At 37.6% G+C, this 20418-nt stretch overlaps 2 protein-coding genes, 1 non-coding gene and 1 pseudogene across 7 annotated transcripts; 2 read left to right on the top strand and 2 right to left on the bottom strand.

Moving 5' to 3' along the window:
- Positions 1–4938: 4938 nt before the first annotated feature.
- On the top strand, positions 4939–8818 carry LOC121798014 (dentin sialophosphoprotein-like). 5 transcript variants are annotated; one of them, XM_042196826.1, is made up of 5 exons: positions 4939–5163; positions 6005–6090; positions 6625–7526; positions 7726–8366; positions 8458–8818. In XM_042196826.1, the coding sequence occupies exons 3-5, from the start codon at positions 6648–6650 to the stop codon at positions 8564–8566; spliced, it is 1629 nt and encodes a 542-aa protein (XP_042052760.1). In that variant the 5' UTR covers positions 4939–5163; positions 6005–6090; positions 6625–6647; the 3' UTR covers positions 8567–8818. The 5 variants fall into 5 exon arrangements, with proteins under 5 accessions (XP_042052760.1, XP_042052764.1, XP_042052763.1 ...); XM_042196829.1 differs by lacking the exon at positions 4939–5163 and adding an exon at positions 5198–5492; XM_042196828.1 differs by lacking the exon at positions 4939–5163 and adding an exon at positions 5516–5867.
- An 894-nt stretch (positions 8819–9712) lies between these two features.
- LOC121800467 (protein GOLVEN 6) lies at positions 9713–11256 on the top strand. The gene is made up of 4 exons (XM_042200040.1): positions 9713–9924; positions 10025–10089; positions 10167–10230; positions 10803–11256. Exons 1-4 carry the CDS (start codon positions 9831–9833, stop codon positions 10964–10966), a joined length of 387 nt encoding a protein of 128 aa, XP_042055974.1. The 5' UTR covers positions 9713–9830; the 3' UTR covers positions 10967–11256.
- Positions 11257–11706: 450 nt separating this feature from the next.
- Positions 11707–11809, bottom strand: LOC121801699. Its single transcript, XR_006050636.1, has one exon. It is a non-coding gene; the product is annotated as a U6 spliceosomal RNA (small nuclear RNA).
- A 511-nt stretch (positions 11810–12320) lies between these two features.
- On the bottom strand, positions 12321–15680 carry LOC121801230 (annotated as a pseudogene).
- Positions 15681–20418: the final 4738 nt, after the last annotated feature.

Genomic DNA, 20418 nt, shown 5'->3' with positions numbered 1-20418 from the left:
TTAACTTTGGGAGACGAATAAAAGAAATGATTTGAGATGGAAATTGGAGAGGAAATATAAATGATATGAGAAGAATAGATGTGTGTTTGTGTGAATGAAAGAGGAGTATTTATAGAATAAAAAATAAAAAATAAATAAATAATTGAAAATGACCGTTTTTGTTTTAATTTTTTTATTAAATTCGATTTTTTTTTAAAAACGATTTATTGCATCAGCGTGACGAAGCTCACTTGCGGGCCGGCGAGTGGGTGTCACACGTGGCGCCGGCGCGTGGTGAGACAGCTCGCCATCCGTCTCGGTGGGATGGGTGTCTCGGCGGGATGGGGACGAGATGGGACTCTGCAACGCGTCCCGCGCCCGTCTCGTCTCGGAGGGACGAGATAAGGGACACCCGCGAGACGCGTTGCGGGTGCCCTTAGGGAGAGAAATGGACGGTTGCAATTATAGGCTTTTGACCTTAATAAATAAACGAAGTCATATCAAACATCACAATAATTTTGTTCGGTGTATATTTCTTTCACACAAAAAGGTTGAAACCCAACCCTAAGAGCCTCCCATGTCTCAGTCCGACAGTATTGTGAGGGGTGTTAAATCAGAGTACGCAGTGACCTGTTATGAGGAGGGCCTAACCCACTGAATACCAGAAGCTCACCTCTCAAGGTGTTGCAGCTACACGACAATAGTGGGATTTGATTCTTAGCCATTCATACAAATCTACCCATCCGGAACCAATTGCAGTGTAATTTTGAAATAACCTTTATCATACACCAAAAACCCCACCAATTGTAACATAGACAAGTTATTTTAATCATTAATCTTTATATTAATATTGTTACACATTTTATTTCATCTGCAATTAGTAAATAGGGTTGGAGGTTGTGGTTTCTATCTAATGGATTGAATTTATTTTTACATTATAAAAAATTTATGTAAAACGAACGAATGACTGCTGATTGAATGTAAATTACAACAAAATAAAAATTGAAGACCGAATCTGCAATTTTATAAAATAAAACGTGAATGGAGATGGTGATCAGTACAATCTGAATATTAGTGGTCCCATACATTATAATATCAAATACTAGTATATTTTTCATAAAAATGGAAAATAAAGCATAGTGCGCCACCGCCCTGAATGTGTCATTCGTTTGTCATTATTTAATTTTGTCAAAGTCAATTATAAAATTTCAACTACTTCGCTCCCACACAAAGACAAATTTCAATTATTTTGTACTAGTACATTTTTTTCGTACTAATCTTAACAAACAAGCAATTCCTATGTGAGTCCTTTCTATTTTTGTTCTAGCCCAGTAATGGAGTTCCATTTTAATGAAGAAGATTAGATTTATTCCGAGTGGGGGAGTGACGCACAAGGGTTATGCGTCGTTATTAATGAAACGCGCAACCCTTATGCGTCTTTGGTTAATGACGCACAAGGGTTATGCGTCGTTCAAAGAAGCATAAGCATTATGCGTCTTACCTTAATGACGCATAACCTTTATGCGTCACGCTGGTAAGCATTCCCGCCTGTCGCGCAAGTGACCTGGGTTCGATCCCCGACAACCGTGCATTTTTGTAAGTGATTAGTATTTGATAAAAATGAGTTATTCTAAACATTTATTTTTGGCAAATAGATATTACTCATATAAACGAATTAATTAAAGAAGTTAATTGGAATTATTTTACGAATTTGATAGACACTTCGCATAAGCTTCTTTTGTTACAAACATGTCTCAAATAATTTCATTTGTATAATGACTTCGTATTGATATTCCACCCTGATTTGGCGTATTAAAGAAAATGCAAATGAAGACGTATGGGGTTGTATCTATCTTCTACTACTAAGGAGCTGAAGGAGCTGGAGAGGGGATATGAAGGTTTGTTGGAAGATAATTGTAGGGTTTTTACAAGGTATTTTAAGCAAGTGCTGAGAAGAGGTGGTGGAGAGGAGATGATTTTGCCACCTAAAATAGTATTTCATGAATGTGAAATTGATGATCGTTTAACTTTGTGGGATGGAGATGATGAACAGAGGATCAAAAGCCATGTATTTCAGTCTCCAAACAGACGGTATAATGTAATGCTTTGTTTCTTTTTTTTTCTTTCATGCAAGATTTATCTTACAAAAGTGGATAAGAAAAAGAAAGTATAAATTTTTAATCATATTTAACTACTCTTCACCTTTTTTTATATGTGAATATAGTGAACAAATATTTTCCAACAGTTTTTATTAAAGATAACACATAGTAGTAATTATGGTATAATGTAATGATTTGTTTTCTTGAGTTTGAATTGTGGGGGTGTGCTTTTTATTGTAATTGAATATATTATAAAAAAATGAGGTATGAGAATATATAGAAATTTTGTTACTACATTTTAATTATTCTTATATGTTCTACCTCATTCTTTAGGATGAAAAATAAAATTAGTCACGCCAGTTTTTCTCATGATAATGTTTTAGGTATATCATATGAAGTCCGATGATAATATTATCAACAGTTGTAAAAATGAGAGAAAAGATCCCATCTCTATAAAAAGCAATTCTACTCATAAAATGGCGTTTAGATCATTGTTGATCAAGATGAATTTGTTTTCCAGCTAATTTATATGAGATGATACTATTTACAACATTTATTAAATATTCTAACATTGCAAACTAGAAAAATATTTTGTAGTAATCAATTAAGGAACTTAGACTTAGTTGTAAAGCCTCTTCTTAACCGTTGGTAAGCGGATTTTAGTTCTCCTATTAATCCTTCCATTCACGAAAAATATATCACAATTTTTATGATTTTGCCAAAAATAAATGTTTAGAATAATACGTTTAAAAAAATGAAGAGTTGTCGGGGATCGAACCCGGGTCACCAGTTGTCGGGGATCGAACCCGGGTCACCCGCGTGACAAGCGGGAATGCTTACCAGCGTGACGCATAAGGGTTATGCGTCATTAGGGTAAGACGCATAATACTTATGCGTCTTTAAACGACGCATAACCCTTATGCGTCATTACCCAAAGACGCATAAGGGTTGTGTGTTTTATTAATAACGACGCATAACCCTTGTGCGTCACTCCCTCATTCGGAATAAATATAATCTCCTTCATTAAAATGGAATTTCATTAGTGGGCTAGAACAAAAATAAAATTGTTTCGCAATACATTCGTTTTCAACCCTTTACCTAAGGATACGAGCTTTCGTGTTTTGATTGAGGTTGTATAGGTCATTTTTCAATTATGTGTCACAATTGTGATATTATATAACAATATAGTAATATAATGATAGGAAAAATACAATAATTACCAGGCCCGGAGACTTTAAAGTTTAAATAACCTTGTTTCTTAGAGGCTCCCAGTCATAAGTGGTGCTATGATGTGACATCAAATTAATAATTTTATATATTAATATTAGTAACAAATGGAGTATACCAAATTGTCAATTTGTATAAATATTTATTTAAAAGCTTCTGTTATTATAAAAAAGCATGTGAATATAATTACTCGGTTCAAATTTAAAAAATATATTTAATCCTTGTTTGATAGTATAGATAAGACGAAAATATATAAGTTATATGGGTTAATTTGGCTATTTGGTAGATAAAATAGGTCCATGTTAGGCCATCAAAGCCTAACTCAGCCCGCTAAAGGGTGAATTATTTAACAACAAAAAAAAAGAGATAGTTATTTTAAAGTACATGTTAATTATCTTGTGCTAAATTAACAAGCCTACCAAACATGCATGTACTAGTTTGTGTTTTTGTTATAATCATCTTAGTTGGTGTTCATTTTCCTAGATAAAATAGTAGCTAAATATAATCTAGGATTAAGTTGTGAGATTATTTAGTATGAGAAGGTTGGTTATGACTAACTATCACATGACTATCCATCAATGATTAAGTCATGAAATTTAATTTCATGAATCAAACACAATACAATTTTGGATATAATCTTACAAAGTGGCGTGATTTGTAGTACTCACATCAGTTTTTACTATTATCAATTGACACTCGCAATCCTATTAGTAGCTATCACTTTATATCATGTGTCATCTCGTGAGAACGGGCACCTCCAATGCATCCCTTACCCGTTCCTTCCTGGCGTGATTTGTGTTGTGTTATACTCCTTTCGTCTCTTAAATTTTGTCATACTTTGACCGGGTACGGATGTTAAAAAATTTAAGGGAAAGTGAGTTGAAAAAGTTAGTGGAGAGTGAATCCTAATTTTATATACTATTAGTTTTATAATAAAGTTTGAGTTGAAATGAGTTAGTAGAATATGTGGTCCACAATTAAAAATAGTAAAAGTGAAATGTGATAAATTTTATTAGATGAGCTGTAATGGAAAAATGTGATAAAATTGAAGAGACTAATGGAGTAATGAATTTGATATTTCTATCATATCGTATCATTTAATAACATATGTTCTTGTTTTCAAATTATAAGTAAAATTTATAATGAATGCATATTAATTTGATTTGCTTTCACCTTTGACTAAATAACATAAAATAAAATAAAAAATTCACTCTCTAGATTCAATTATATCCCACTATTTCTATCCCAATCACGATTCCATTGTCAGGATCAGCTAAACAATTATTCTTAATCTAGGGATCTACGTTTAATAACTTATCACATGGTTCCAAAACGACACCGTACTGATTTAATGGGCCTTGGCTCAAGAAATAAAGGGTAAATAAATATATACTCATTCCTTTTTGGGAGTCCCAAGTTACTTGCACTCTTTCATTTTTTAGTAAAAATTTTCACCTACAGCCGTCATTTTTGACTTTCCTATACACTCATTTCTTAATTTCCGTGCCGAAAAGGAAAGGGGCGAGTAGCCCGGGACGGGAGGAGTACAATTTTCCGTTATTAATTTACTACTATAATTAATCACAAATATTTAGATACATACACGCCATCTGTATGTATGCGAGGAGAGAGAAAGTTGACTATGTGTGTTGGAAGTGATTGTCTTTTTCACTTGATATTAAAAACGCCATACATCGCAGCCATCTCTCTCTCCCTAGAATCCTCTTCCAAGGATGCGTTTGTCTGTTATCGTATTCATACGTATGTGAATCAGCTCAATCGCCTCCATGCTGTGTCGTTTAGCCGGCTGAGATATCGCCACCATTTTTTATCCGCTTCTACCTATACTGAAAAAAGGGTAATCCTCTCTGATTTTGTTCTTTGAGGATTTGTGGCAGAATTTTAGGTTTCTGAAAAAGTATTGTTAAGCTGTATTTCGTATTGTGTGATTTTTGTACGCTAAAATTGCGTATTCGTAGATTTGGGGTAGATCGTATTTTTTTAATCTTTTGGAGATGGATGTCTTCTTTTACTGTTCTTCCGCTGATTTAGGCTGTTATGATTGTCTCTTTTCGCACCTTTTTCTCTCGATTGTTTTGCTTTCTTCTTTCAATTATTGAGCATCTTTCTGAAATGGTCCAGCGAAAGGGGATTTTGGCAGTCTTTTTTTGTGAATCGATTAAATAGGTATTTGAGTATTTCGGTATTTCTTATTGAGATTTTGGTTATTAGGGAATATACTCAAGCCTCTCAAATTTTGAATTTGGGGAATTATTTTTTAAAATTAAGTGGGAGAGGGTTTTAGGAGATTTGGCTTGTTTAGATCTGAATGCTAGAGAATGTGTCATACAGAGGAGCTGGCAAATTATGTAGTTGGGCAGTGGGGTTTTTGACTTTGAAGCTTGAAATATAGATTAAAAAAAGTGAGTGTATTTTAGCTGTTAAAGATTTGTTGGGATGTTTGATAAAAGTGGGAGACTTTATCTTTGTCCTCTTCTTCACCTTTAGACAATGGGAAGATTCCAAAGCTCAAGTCTACTGTCTTTGCCCAATTTTTTATAGGTTACTAGTATTTATTTATTTGTGTAAAAGAAATTTGCTAATTGTTGTTTCTTTTGTTTCTTCTAATCTAAAATAAGCACGATGTGTAGCATTTGCATTTGCGATTCACACTTAAAAAAAGATTTCTCCCATAACAGAACCGGTGAATTGGTGAAGATATACACCTTAGCAGCCTTGTCTGGATATCAATAAAATGTTGTTCATCAGCAAAAGGAAAGTAGAGGTAATCAGTTTGTGGTTTTTAAGGTCTTCATTAGTTAATTTTTTTTAAATTTTGCTCTCTTAAGAGCAATCAAGGCCAGGAAGCATTCATTGTTTATGGATATGCTCTAGGATTATTCTTGGATGCAGCTTTTATTTGCAGTTGCAAACATATGATACTTTAACTTTGTGAACCTTATCCCAGAATTATATGGCCTTTGATAGATTTTAACTTATAGAAGGTACTATGAGAATAAGATCGGTCCATTTTAATTTGTAATTATCGTTTTAATTTTTTTTCCTGTTATAGGGATGACTTTTTTTCTGTGATTATCTATATGCTTGGTTTCTGAATGCTGCTTTATATAAAGCTTACGTATTATAGCATGCTGGTCTCTATGTTTTTAGCAATCTATCATCTATTACCGATTCAGTTTTGTATTACCTTACCAATTTGACTATCTCTCAACTATTATATTCTTAAAATTTCAAACAAAAATAAGCGTCGGAAGCTGTACGTGCATTTTTCTGAACCTTTGCCAAATGCATTTGGCAGCATTCTTGACCTGCTGAAGAATCATGACCATGAAGGAAACTTGGAAGGAAACCACGTTTGATTCAAGATGTGTAGATGGGGAGACTGATGCCCTGACATTCGGAAGTAAAGAAAGGTATGTGTTAAATGATTCTAGAGTTGATGCCAGTATTACAGAATTAGAGGCAAAAGATCGAGATGACTGTTCAAATTTTAAAGTTGCGGATGACTCCTTTGTTGATGATGAAAATGGAACGTTGGATTCTCCTTGGAAGGAAGGTCAAAATGGACTCTCGCATCATCTAATCACAGATAAGGGAAGTAAAGATGGACAAGCACGTCATGTAAGCAGTTTGGATAAGGATGCAGATTCATTGTCTTCTGACTCGTGTGATATGGACAATGAGCAGGGAAGTCCAGACCGTAAAAGTTTTGACACAGTTGAAGAGTTAGCTGACTGTAATGGAAGGGATTCCAGAGATTCCAGAGATTCGAGATCTCCGTTGTTTACTGATAAGAATGTATTGGAATGTGATCCACCAGTATCAGAGGTTTGCTATAGAGAGATTGGTTGTCAGATGTTGAAGGATATATGTGTTGATGAAGGGAGGTTTGAGAAAGATTCAAATGAAATAGAAAGTCGTATGCCTCCCCTGCCTCCTAATGACAATGTTGATCTTGAGACTAAGGAAGATCCATCAATGGATGCCAAGAGCATTACTGGTGATCAATGTGGGAGTAAAGAAGAAAATGACAGAGTGAAATTCATCTCTCAGAAAAAGCTAGATTCTTACCTAGAGAATGCAGTGGAGGCGAGCGGAGCTTGCTTTGATGGAGCTTCCAAGGCTGGGACTAATTCTTCAAATGGCTCCCTTGCAGATAGGAAACTTCCAAATGAAACTTCTGGTTATATGCCTGACCAGGTTTTTGTTCCTCAACTATGCTTCACCCACCATTTTTGTACTAGCTGATTGGTTGCTCTGAACTTTGCTATATGTCACCAATTATTGTTTTATTGTATTGCTTCCTAGTCGCCTGCCTTTCTGTCTGTAGCATGAACTACTTCATATTGACATATAATCTTGTGATGTATTATTATATTTGCTATACTTCCCCTATCAGGTTCTTGATCAAGAAGCAGTACCTGAATGTCCTGCTGCATCATCAGCCAAAGCAGAAGGCACGAGGAAAGATGTTCAAGCTAACCGCCTAGCATATAATAGAAAGGTTGACGATGGAACCATTATTTTCCACTTCAGGTCCCCGGATGGGGTGGTAGTTGGAAACAGCGTGACTGAAGATGTTACGGAACAGTCCGCTGAAGATGTAAATGCTGAAGATCTTCCAGCTGCTGTGGAAGCGAAAGTTCCGTTCACAAGCAACAGAGATGATTCCCTGCAACAATCCCTAGTAAGCAATGCAGGGTATTCTGATAGTGGGCCTGCGACAAATGAAGGATCCCTGATTCATAAGGAAGAGGATTCTGATGATATTCCCCCAGATGATGGCCCAGTCCAGTCTCCTAGCAACAAAAGCCCAGTAGCCACAAACGATCCCCAGGCTTCTGAGGCAAATGCTCCAAACCACGATAAAAAGGATTCTGGAGACGTTCCAGTTGCTAACCAGTTACAACATGATATGGGGGAGACAAGCTTCTCTGCAGCTAGCATGATCGCTTATTCTGGACCAATAGCCTTTTCCGGAAGTCTCTCTCATCGATCCGATGGCAGCACAACAAGCGGGAAATCTTTTGCTTTCCCAGTGTAAATATCCTCTTCCTATCAAATGTGGTCTCCCCTAGTTGTTTATTCACCGGTGATCTCATTAGCCATGTCTTATATCTCCTCTTTGCAGATTACAGTCGGATTGGAATAGCAGCCCGGTTCGAATGGCAAAAGCGGATAGGACAAGTTTTAGGAAACACAAGGGTTGGAGATCTGGTCTTCTCTGCTGTAGATTCTGAGTGCTTTTATGATAGCTTTAGTAGTGAACAAATATACGTCTGAAAATTTCAGAAATGGAGTATTGTAAGTATGTGAGTCGATATTTATACGACAGGTTTTTTATTGTCGTTTGCAAAGTTGAAATCATTGTTTTGAGTTGTGCTGTTGTAATGGGTCTTGGGCTTTGTTAAAGAAGAGATCCCAAGCCTTCTTCATTTGGGCTTTGTAGAAGGGGAAGGTTATTCTCTTTAATGAAAGAAATTCGACCTCAACTATTTTCGTCATTTAAGTTTGCCATCACTGGAAATCTATTCCAGAGCATATAACAGATTAAATCCCAAATAGATTCTGCTAACTTTTACTGAAGATATTTGAGCTATGCTACTATTTGGTATTTGGTAATGAAATCTTCAAACTGGTTCTAACTTCCTAGTTACTATAGCACTCCCATCTTCAAGAAAAATTGATATATTGTCATATAGGTGTGCCAACCAATCACATTACAGAAACAGAGAAAAAATCGCAATTGTAGAAACAAAAATAAAAAATGAGAGAAGTCATTTCTGCAATTATGATTAATTAATGGTTGGACAAACCGTAGTTGCTATGCTATTTTCATTCTATAAAAAAATTTAGCCATCCCTATTCGAATTGATGAAGAGCTAGATAACCAACTTAATTGATTCAGTTATCCTAATCATTAATTACTACATCATATAACTGTAGGATTTCATGACACGCGTGTGATTAACCTATAATACAATATAATACTATACACGTAAAGTGATAATTTTTGGACCACACTATATAATTTAGACCTCAATTAGTATTATGGAAAACTGTACAACTTAATTAAAAAATGTAAATAATCTTTATGAAAGCCACTGACATTATATTATTCAAACAGAACCCCTATATTTACCCTTGAAAATATAAAAGGAATTAAGTGAAATATTAATGTTGTCATTAATTAATAGACAATGAACTAATTAAGGTAGCATTGTGTGTGAGTTGGATGGTTCATTAAGAAGCGTGTAAGTCAACAAAAATACGCAGTAGGTGACAAGAATTCAACCCAAATTGCGTGAATAAGTTCCGTTTCCTTAAAAAAGGAAATATAAAAAATTAGGGTTTCTGTGTACTTAGTTTTGGAACTCTGAATTTTGTGCTCTGTGTATGTTCTTGATTCTCTCCCTCCCTCCCTCTCTCTCTGCTATAAATCCCATGTTTCTGAAATCAAAAACTGGAAAACCACACAACAAAAAGTCTTTTTGAATCTCAGTTATGGAATTGCTAACCCTAATAGTCTCAGTTCTACTAGCTATGTCATTTCTGTCGGCACCATGTGCTTCCGACCAACTCAATCTCAACAAACAAGGTAATAGTATTTGTCAAGTGTGTGTGACCCCTTTTTTTTTTGCTTATTTATACTTCAATTTGTATCAATTGTAACCTTTTATTGGGAATTATATATGCAGATGATCATGCAATGTATGCTCAGCCTTCACTGCCAAGAAAGCTCATGAATCTCAATCATGAAATAGTTAGTAATTTTTCGGCTCTCTTCTTCTTTTCTCTTTTGATTATGGCTTGCTAACTCGAACTTCATCTGTCATTCAGGCGAAGAGCGCTTCTTCTGAGGAAGATTTAGCCGCGCACGGTGAATTTCCACAAGCTTCATCAGGTATACTACTATACATTTCTTGAGATGAATTAATTTATGCATGAATATTTTCATTTTGAGGTTTTTGCACCATGTGTTTGATCAGAAACAGACATGTATCAGCTCGAGCAACTTTTAGTTTGGCAATTTAGAAGAAAAGAAAAGACTGATAATTTAAATTCATCAGATTTCCTTTTTTTAAATAAGACCAAATTTCACTATGCGTGAAATGTTTCATTTTATGAGTTTTGCACCATGTGCACCATTGGTAGGTAGCTAGTGAACATATATTTAATACTCCATTTGCATGATCATGTTTCAATATGGATGGTTTTGCCAATTTTAGTTAATTAACAACAAGATAGTGATGATATTGCTAATCTATTCAAACTCAAATGCTAATTAATTCTAATTATAAAATAAGCTCAAGATATGGAGCGTGCCAATAGTCCAGAAGCTATCACCACAAACAGCAAGCAAGGATCAATCAATGTTGATATAAATCCATTACATTTGGATAATTTTGTCACCGTTTCATTAATCAAATTTAATTTGTCTTATACTAAGTAAAAATTGATAATCTTTGTCTGCAGGTACCAAACAACATGAAAAAGAAGAAAAAATTATAAATGCAGAAGAAGAAAATGAAGAAGAAGAAGAAGAAGGTCCCAACAAATCGGAATATTTTACAATGGATTATAGGTGGGTCAGAAGAAGACGTCCCATACATAACAAGCAAATCCCATTTGTCCCATAAAACATGGGTTTTTGCTACTAATTTAGGGAGGCATTTGAGCCAATTTTGATGGACATAATTACAAATTCTCAGCCAGATAAAAAAAATAGTAATTGATGTTTAGTTTTGTACTTGTATCTTTCTTAAGATTAGTTATGTGTATGGTTTAAGTATATTAGGGAAGAGAATGAGGGAATTATGTCTCGTTTTGTGGCCGACAATTTTGTAACAAATTATACTATACCGTGTATGGTGTAATAATCTAGGAGTTTATTACTATCACTTGTTCAATGCTCAAATTTATTTACTTTTTTTTTTGTCCCGTTTTCGATGTGGTCAAAGGGGTCTAATTAATTTCTAAAATCTAATAAGCCCTCAATTACATTAATATAGTATAATTGTATGATTGTGCTACTAATTTATTAGATGCCGTACATTTGGGGCATGAATCAAGAATGTGTATGACTTTGGTAAGACCGCTGCTTATTGATGTTTGTGTGAACATTTTGAACCATGGAATCTTGTTACCAATTAAAAAATTAAGTGAACACAACTCTAACTCTCCAAATTACACATAAAACTAGTTAAAAGAACTCTCAATCAACAACATCATTAGATTTCGCATATCTAAGGGCAAGTACTCCGTAAACAACATTCAGCAAGCTACTAACACTTCAAGAAATCTATCTTCTAATGTCGACAAAAAATTAGAGACGTACTACTATTTACATTGTAAAGTTTCTGGAGATTCGAAGGAAAAAAAAAATTTGGACCATTTCTCGATTTATGCGTGTCATCCTTGCGCAGGGGCCATGCTAATCTTCTCTGTATCGTTCCAATTTTATCGGATGTCCCCGAAGGGACAACTTGCATAGTAAGGTTCAGTAATATATACACACGCAAACTTCTTTGTTTGTTCGATGTGGGATCAGAACCACAATTTGGAAAATTGAAAATTAGGCTGGGCTTTTGTAGTTAAAGCCTTTATTAATTTGAATCTATAGATTACTGTAATTTATAAACATTTTATCAGAAAATTAGTTATTAATTAATCTGTTCGTGATATCATTGTTTAACAAAATAAATACCCCTTCAAACCCAGTATTTCAACAATGAATTATGTGAAAAAAAATATAAATGAAATCATCGAATATCAAGTTTAATGTTGAGGAACTTTTACAGTAGTAGTACGGAACAACATAATCATTTTTTATACTATTGCTGAATAATTCAACTAACAGCTTATATTTGTTTGATTTCAAAACATACAATATATAGAGACTAGTCTTTATCTATTACTAGTCCCTAGTTTTGTGTCATCACCAAAAATGAATTGTTTGCTGGGAAGTACTGAAGCAGAAAGTTGCTATACATATAAGTAATGTTCATATTTTCATTCCAAAATCCATAAAAACAACTAAAATATATCCCATCACACCAGCCGTTTTGTAACGCAAGACACATAAATAAGCTAAAAGATTAAATAAATCAACAAAGAAGAAGAAATATACAATGGTGAAAATACTCAGCAACCAGATTTATCGGAAGAAAATGGATCTTTTTGAAGCCGGGCCATAGCGTTATAATCAAATCTTTCGTCTTTTTTGAGCTAGATCAAAGTCTTCGCTGCTTGTGGCCTCGTGAAACGTCCCGACAGGTTGGTTGCTGGATGGTGTAGGAATTATATGATCCTAATGACAAGCACGAAGTTATAGTTTCGTAAAGAAGAAGAGGCAGAAGAAGAAGATCTGTATCGGGTAAACACTAACCTTAGCTGTTGGTGTGGCTCCTCTGTTAGCTCGTTTTCCAAGATTGATCTGGACTGAGATGCAGGCTTGAGAGAGATCCACGCCCGTGCTCTGAAGTGCTTGAGTCAATGTAGTCAATAATCTGATCACAGATTACATATCCCATTAGCTAACAATTTAAAAGATAGAGTTCTATCTACATCCTAAACAGTCTATCTGCATGCCAACCAAATATTTAAAATAGATAAATCAAGATGTAGATTTTAAGATGGTGTAAATCAGTAAAATGTTTAGCAGATTCATTCAAAATGCCTAACAAGTTGATAGAGTTGGTTCAAAATTCAAGGTTGTGCAAATACAAGAATAGAGCTATCCAATTAGTGAGCACCAAACAAAAAACCCTTTTGAAACGAGAGAAGGCATGTAAACAGCGAATCAAGAAATCAGTTTTGCAGCTCAAAGTTCAAACAACGACAAGAATAAAGCTTGACAGGTTTCCAAAATGCATGCTAGACTTACTAAAACATGATTCTATGGCAAACAGACAGAAAAAGAAGCTCACCCTTCAGAGTATACACTGGAAACGTTGATTGTGCCACCCTCGATTGTTAGCTCATCTTGAAGGTTAAGTGCATCAGCAGTGCTGGGACATTCTGATGATTGCGCCTCTGATGGTCCGAATGTGTGGGAGAATGGTCCGTCGTTTCCCATGGAAACTGGAATAGGCAAAGGCATGCTCATTGATTTGTTTGGAAGTTCAGAGTGTAGATCCATCGGTCTACCTTGGGAATCCATAACATGATCGGGCTCAATAGGATTTGTCTGGCCTGGTTGCATGGTCATAGGGACTCCTAAACTATTTTCATCAAACCTGCCAGGAAAGGCAGAACCAGGAGCAGAACCATTCTTTGCCGTTGGTGGCTGACCGACAAAATTCTGAACGCGCCAATGACTGTTTCTCTGTTCCAATAAAATAGGAATAAAATTCAGAAACCGAGAATGTCTCCTGATGCGAATCTTGGAAAATGTTCTCTGAAGTGTCCTGAATTTCACACTGATGTGTCTTCCCTTATAAGCTCTTAACCTAATCTGTCTAGTCTAATTCCGAAAAATTGTTCTGATTCGACAAAAGTGGCACCTATCCACACCGTGGAACCTGACTAGAACAGTAAGTGTACAAGGACACAATTATAATACTCCATAATCTTGTTATTATGGGAAATTAGGCATCCTAGGCGTATGTCTAAAGGGGCTCGTGCCAAAGTTTCTGACTTCTACTTGTCAAATCAACTAATATGCAGCAATTGTGTTGCGTGACCTTTCTTGTATAGGAAACACCAAGGGGTATCAAGGAAATGGCCCCAATTGAACTTTGGACATTGGAGTTGTCTACAGTTTCATAATGACGGAAACATAAAACATTTACAGCGTATAGAATTAAGATAAAAATCATTGAAACTGTGTCATTCGATATCAAGATATTATTACCCATGGCATCAGTTTTGTGGGCTCTGAATTCCAAGGTTGATATGAACCCTCATACTTCTGAACCTTCTCTTGTAGAAACTGCACATACTGAATCACCTGCATGCCAAAATCACTGTTTAGGAAACAAAGTTGTAAAGGATGATCTCCAACTGCAGGGCACCACATCACGTATCTATAATCAATTGATATACCTCTACCAAAAACGAAGCAGTGTCTCTCTTCTGATCACTATGCGGTATAAGTTCTCTCAATATCTGAAATCTGAGGATAGAAGGATAGTTTTAGGTTGAAAAAAAACGCACGTTAAACCATAAAGAAGCATCACACAATATCCTGGTTGATTATCATGTCAGGACTGGATGTAACAGACTTTGCTATCACATTCATCAAGTTCGATATAGAGGCATAGATTAAGTCGGATACGAAATATACATTCAACAATACCACTCCGTCCTTTATCATTGATAGTGAGAATCACGAGCGATGCTAACCAAACATGATTCGACCAAAATGTCAGAAAATTGGCGAATGACTGCATTTGAACAGTATGAATTCGGATAGAAAATCATTATTGGAAAAGAAAGAAGGTACAAAACCAACTCTACCACTACATTCAAGTGAAATAGGGCTCAAGATACACCAATTTTGGAGATGCTAATGCACGATAACTAGAACTATCTACTGAGAGATTACTGGTTGAAATTCACCCACAACATGAGATACTATTAGTTAACTTGTTCCTATACTTTCACCAAACTGCTAAAACTACACACATTTACATACTAAACAATCACCTCTCATTGATCTTGCTCCTCCTTCGCTGCTCCGTGACAGAATGTTTTGACCTTATAGCATTTGCTTTGTCACTGTTCTTCACATCTGCTTCCACAAAATTCAATCCAAATGCAAAAATCACAATGAATTCAATTCCAACACTCAATTCCCATTTAGCCACACCCTCCATCAACACTCAACCCCCACCCTCAAAATTCTAACTAAAATAAAAATGAAAGAACGAAAAAAAAAGTACTCTAATAAAGATATCATAAAGATTCATGTGTATACCTTTGCTGTTATTAGCAGATGACGTGGCGTCCTTCTTCGCACCAAACTCTTCCTCCTCCTCCTCCTCTTCCTCTTCTTGATGCCCTTTCCCAGATTTCATTTCTATTTGATTTTTCCCCCAAGATTGAATCTTTTTACTCAGACAACTGTATAAAATCCAGTAATCGAAGATTCGAAACAGACCCACAAAATTTAAACGGATGAATCGCCTGAAAAGGGCAGGCCAGCAAAGATCCGTTGAAACCCAGAAATAGGAGAAAGAAACAGAGAAAATAAAACCCGCAAAAATGGAAAAAAGATTACAGCTTTATTTTAAAAAAGAATTGGGTGAAATTGGAGCTGTGATTTTCTTGTAGCAATGGCAATAGCTGTAACAACTACACCGGCTTTATTGTTTGGTACGTGACACCCAACTCTGCTGCTGTATTTTACTCTCTCCAATTTATTGATTTTTTTAATGTAGTTATTTTTCATGTGTTGATTTTCTATTCTATCCCATCCAATTTTATGTACTGTTTTTGTTTTTTAAGTCAATTTTGTGTTAAAGTGGCTGAGAAAGTAGAATTGTCACGAGATGTACTTCGAAAATTTATGAATTTGTGGAGTATATAATTTCCGAATCATAAAAAAATCAATAATCGTAGTACTTCACAAAATTATTTTACATGTAATCGTAGGCAATTATTCAAGCCATTATTTCATGAGAGTGGCCAAAATTTTATTAGTTCACTTTTTTTTGTAATATCCAACTTGGGCGTGCTTCCACTTTCGCTGCCTAACTCATTGACAAATGCCTAATTCATTGAGAAGGATACTTGATGATTGATTGTTGATGATTTAGCGAATTTTTGATGGGAATAAATGCAAGTAATAAATGAAGATCACAACACTGAAAATTACGTGGTTCGATTTACTGAGGTAAATCTACGTCCACGGGAAGAATAGAGGGCAAATTTGTATTGCTTGATCTAGCTTACAGATTACAATACTGATTTGCTATATGAGATTCAGGATCTAGAGAACTTAACCCTGGTCTATCTGATCTAAGTTCTATTTATACATTCGAACTAAGATCGTGGTTTGCAGCCCTGGTAGGGGGGTTGATAACTGCTTAATACCACTAAATAGATCGTGGGTGTAATGGAGGTCGTGGAGATCCTGCATGGGTCCACTATCTCCTTGTTCGGTCGAATACTGAGACCGAACTGCTGAACTTTGCCGATCAGCTTTTGCCGATCTGAGAGTTGAGCTCGATTGGTCGGCTTTTACCGAGCTATAGGCTGTGACCGAACTCTTTGGTTGTGCCGAACTGATACTCTTTCTTGGGTTTTGGGCTGATGGGCCGTCACTGCTATTGGGCTCGCAATTATTGTTTAGTTGTTTAGTTCGTATCCCATCACCACCCCCCCGAAAAGCGAAGTGAATCACTTCGGCATTTTGGATAAGTGTAAGGGGGAGGCTGACGTCAGGGGACGTGCTCTGCACGTGTCTGCATTAAATGTGACAGCAAATCCGGCCAGAGAATCCAGAAAAAGTGGGATTTGAAACGGTGCGACGAATTTGAAACGCCTCTGCGAATCTGATAAATATTTCCTTTCTTCATCATTGGAACACTTTTGCGATTATTTCTTCTGCATTCTCTCTCTTTTTCGTAAAATTTTCTTCCGCTTCTTCAAGAATTTCTTCAGAGACTTTCGACCATCAAAGAGTAAGAATCATGTCTTCTTCTTCTGAAACTGTTTCTGAATCAGGTAGTGGTAGGAAGGGGGGTAAGGGATCTTCTGGCCGGAAAAAGTCCGGGGAGAAGACGGTAGAATATTTTCACAGCATTTTGAGTAAGGATACTGTGATATCCTTACACAGAAAATATTTTCTTCCTGGGGGGTTAGTGGTGATTCCCGACGACACTCATAGGGCTAACTCGCCGCCGGAGGGTTATGCCACCGTTTACGAAGCCTGCTTAGAATGCGGGCTTCGTTTCCCTCTTCCCCCCGCCTTTGTAGAGCTTCTTGATTTTTTCCAACTTCCTTTAGGTCAGGTGACTCCAAATTCTTGGAGGCACTTATCGGCCTTTGCTGCCGAGCTGCGTAGACTAGAAAAGGATCTGTCTCTGAGGGCAATCCTTAATTTCTTTCAGTTTAAGAGAAAGGGATCCTGGTTTTACTTGATCCCTTTACAGCCCTTTAGAGCCTTCTGTAAAACCAAATGGCCGATGTGGAAAAATCGCTTCTTTTTTTACAATAGGACAGCGGCTCCGGACTTTTCCTGGAGAGGGCCGAAGTCCGTAATTCCTCATCCTCGGGTAGAACCGTTGGACGAGCTCGAGGGCGGGCTCAATAAGATTCCCATGATTAGGAAACAGTATTTGGAATCTGAGCTCGTCAAGGGTGACTTCGTGTTCGACTCCTCGTCTTCGGATGAAGAGACTGAGGGTGAGGATTTCTTTTTTATGCTTTACTGCTTTAGCGGTGAAAACTAACTTTGTTTTCTTGCTTTTTGGCAGTGAACATGCTAAGCAAGCTTGGTCGCAAATCCTCCGAATCAAAGGAGCCGGAGAAACAGAAACCACCAGCTCGGCGTCTGATGCCGAGAAGAATCCGAAGAGGCAGAAGACCTCTTCGAGTCAGTCTTCGGATCCAAAAAAGCCGGGATCGACCTCGGCAAGGGGGAAGGCGAAGACTCAGAAACCCCCAAAAGCGCCAGAGAGAGACATTGTCCAGGGGGGTTATGGATCAGGAGTGGTTGCGGCCACTTCGGAACATATCTCTGAGCCCTTTTTATGGCCAAAGGACTTTGTAGAGGTGAATTTTCTTCTTGATTTTCTGGCTTTGCTTCTTTCCTATATTTTTTTTGTGGCCCCTCTGTTGACTTTTTCCTTTTTCCATTTTCAGAGGAACAATATGCTCTGCAAACTCGTCACAGTTGAACTCTCTAAAGCGTCCAGCGATTATGATGAGATGCAGAGGAATTTGAATGCTGCTCGTCACCAGGCCGAACAGGCTCGGGCAGACTTTGAGAGGGCAAGGGCCGCTATGATCTCGGCTCAGGATGAAGCCCAGCGTGCCAAAGACCAGCTCATCATCCAGAGAGAGCGGTCGAAACAGAGGGAGGCGGCTGCCGTGGTTGCTCAGGGGGAGGCTCTCCGTGTTTACACGGAGAAACTCTTTTTGAGCAATCAATTTTCGGCCCTTATCGGTGATCTGCTGAAATTGATGACCGATAATGTTGAGCAGGAACCCGAAGTCGTCTTGCCGCTGTATGGCCGAGAGATTGCAGCGCGTCTCCAGAGTCTGCCGCTCCTTGAGGAGCTTGCGTCTTCATCGGTCCTGCTTTCTGCTGAACGAGTCCGTAATTGCTGTGCTGACCGTGACGAGAACATGGAGGCCATCTTTGCCTCCTTGGGGCCTGTTTCACCCGCTTCAATTTTCAAAGAAGAGGGTGAGCAGGAAAATGAGGCCGGCAAGGAGACCGAGCAGAAGGATCAGCAGACCGGCGACGGGCACGCCGAGCAAGAGGTGCAGCAGATCGGCGATGGGGGCGCCGAGCAGGAGGGAGGGAGGAGGGAGGCCGAGGCTGAGACCGAGGTCTACAAGGAGAAAGAAGCTGAAACCCACAGGGAAGCCGGAGACGAAACTGGCGGAGTATGATTTCGTCTCCCTTCTCTTAGTTTAGTTTCTTTCTTTCTATTTGTAAAATGGCCTTGAAGCCCTCCTTGTGTAAATTTTTTCTTGTGAATGAAAAAAATTCTTCTTTCTACACTCGTGTCTTCCTTATAGCTCTTCTTAATCTCTTTTACTCCTATTGTGGTTTACTGCCTGCTCGGTAAACTGAAATGCCGAACTGACATAGCTGCTTCGTATTCTTAACTCTAAGGAGCTGGAGGTACTTCACTGGAAGCGGCTATACTCTTTGGCTTTAAATGAAGCTGAGAAAAAAGCTATAGACGACCAGATGAAGTATGATGAACTCTTGGCTCGTTTAGTGGAGCTGGAGTCCAACAATAAGGACTTAGAGTGCATAAAGAAAGATCTGGAGGCCGAGCTGAATACTGTCATCGCTGAGAGGACTGCATATGAAGATTTCATCTGCGGGCGCGGGGGAATGACTATATCTGAAGTTCAGAATCAAGTTGATGAACTGTGGGAGAAGCTTCATGTACTCCGGAAGAACAATGTGCTGGAGAGCTCGGCTTGCCAACAAGTTGTGAAATCATTGCGGCGCTTGGCTTCTCTGTACGACATCATTCTTTCCCGGCGTCCCTCAATCGAGAGATTCCTTAGCCGTTTCCCGCTAACAGATGCTCACACTCCAACTCAAACCTCTAATCCACTTACTCAAAATTCTACTCCAAATCAGCAACGGACTCAGGAGCAACCGGAAACGTCAAGACAAGAACGCCCTGAAGTTCGTAGAGGAGTTGTGAATATGAGTGAGCAAGATCAGCGAATGCTTCGTGAAGAGACTCTTCGCCGCCGAGGTGCTAGAACTTCCCGGACTCAGGGAAGAGGCGGTAGGTCGATCAGAGCATCTCGTCCACCTACTTATTCTTCAACTGCTCGGAACGCCCGAACTCAGCATCATGAGGATTTTTCGGATAGGTGGCTCAACTTTAGCAATCGTAGACAGTAGAATAGTCCTTTGTAATGGTGTAACGCATTCTCGTAGGGCAGCGGAATTGTATGCCCAACAAGACTTAGTAAATGAAATTTTTTCATTTCGCTTCTATCACTGCGTATTTACAGTTCAGCGATTTTTTATTTCATTTATTGTACTCGTCCTCGGTCTTATGAAGTAAACTCTTCTTTGACCGGACTTAGTTAGTGTCCTTATTTGGCGAGTTTTATCGCTTGGATTGGACTTTCCCTAGTTAACCGGAGTGGTTTTCGGCTTATTGCAGTTCGTTTCAGACGAATTGCTTGTTTCTTAAGCTGAATTGTGGAATCTTGTATCTTCCTTAGAAGCTTGGACTCACAATTGTCTTTAATACATGATCTAAAAAAAGGGGATCAGCCTTTAAGGAACAATATACCTCAGTAACATTTATAAGAGACAAAACGCACATAGAGAGACAAATAAAAAGGACGAAAAAGATTTTAATCTTTTAAAAAACGACAAGTATAAAGAACAATAAAAATATGAAAGCACATAACCCTAGGACCGAACTAGACACAA

The sequence above is a fragment of the Salvia splendens genome, chromosome 4 (genome assembly GCF_004379255.2).
Source record: "Salvia splendens isolate huo1 chromosome 4, SspV2, whole genome shotgun sequence".
NCBI classification, from domain to species: Eukaryota; Viridiplantae; Streptophyta; class Magnoliopsida; order Lamiales; family Lamiaceae; genus Salvia; species Salvia splendens.
The sequence above is the reverse complement of the archived record's forward strand: the minus strand, read 5'-3'. Positions and strand labels throughout refer to the sequence as shown.

What these genes read in the sequence shown, in the direction of transcription:
- LOC121798014 (XM_042196830.1), top strand. Translation starts at nt 6,648, where the DNA reads ATGACCATGAAGGAAACTTGGAAGGAAACCACGTTTGATTCAAGATGT. An exon ending in CTGGTTATATGCCTGACCAG is followed by an intron (nt 7,527 to 7,725) that starts GTTTTTGTTCCT and finishes TTCCCCTATCAG; the next exon opens with GTTCTTGATCAAGAAGCAGT. An exon ending in AAATCTTTTGCTTTCCCAGT is followed by an intron (nt 8,367 to 8,457) that starts GTAAATATCCTC and finishes TCCTCTTTGCAG; the next exon opens with ATTACAGTCGGATTGGAATA.
- LOC121800467 (XM_042200040.1), top strand. Translation starts at nt 9,831, where the DNA reads ATGGAATTGCTAACCCTAATAGTCTCAGTTCTACTAGCTATGTCATTT. An exon ending in ACTCAATCTCAACAAACAAG is followed by an intron (nt 9,925 to 10,024) that starts GTAATAGTATTT and finishes TTATATATGCAG; the next exon opens with ATGATCATGCAATGTATGCT. An exon ending in ATTTCCACAAGCTTCATCAG is followed by an intron (nt 10,231 to 10,802) that starts GTATACTACTAT and finishes CTTTGTCTGCAG; the next exon opens with GTACCAAACAACATGAAAAA.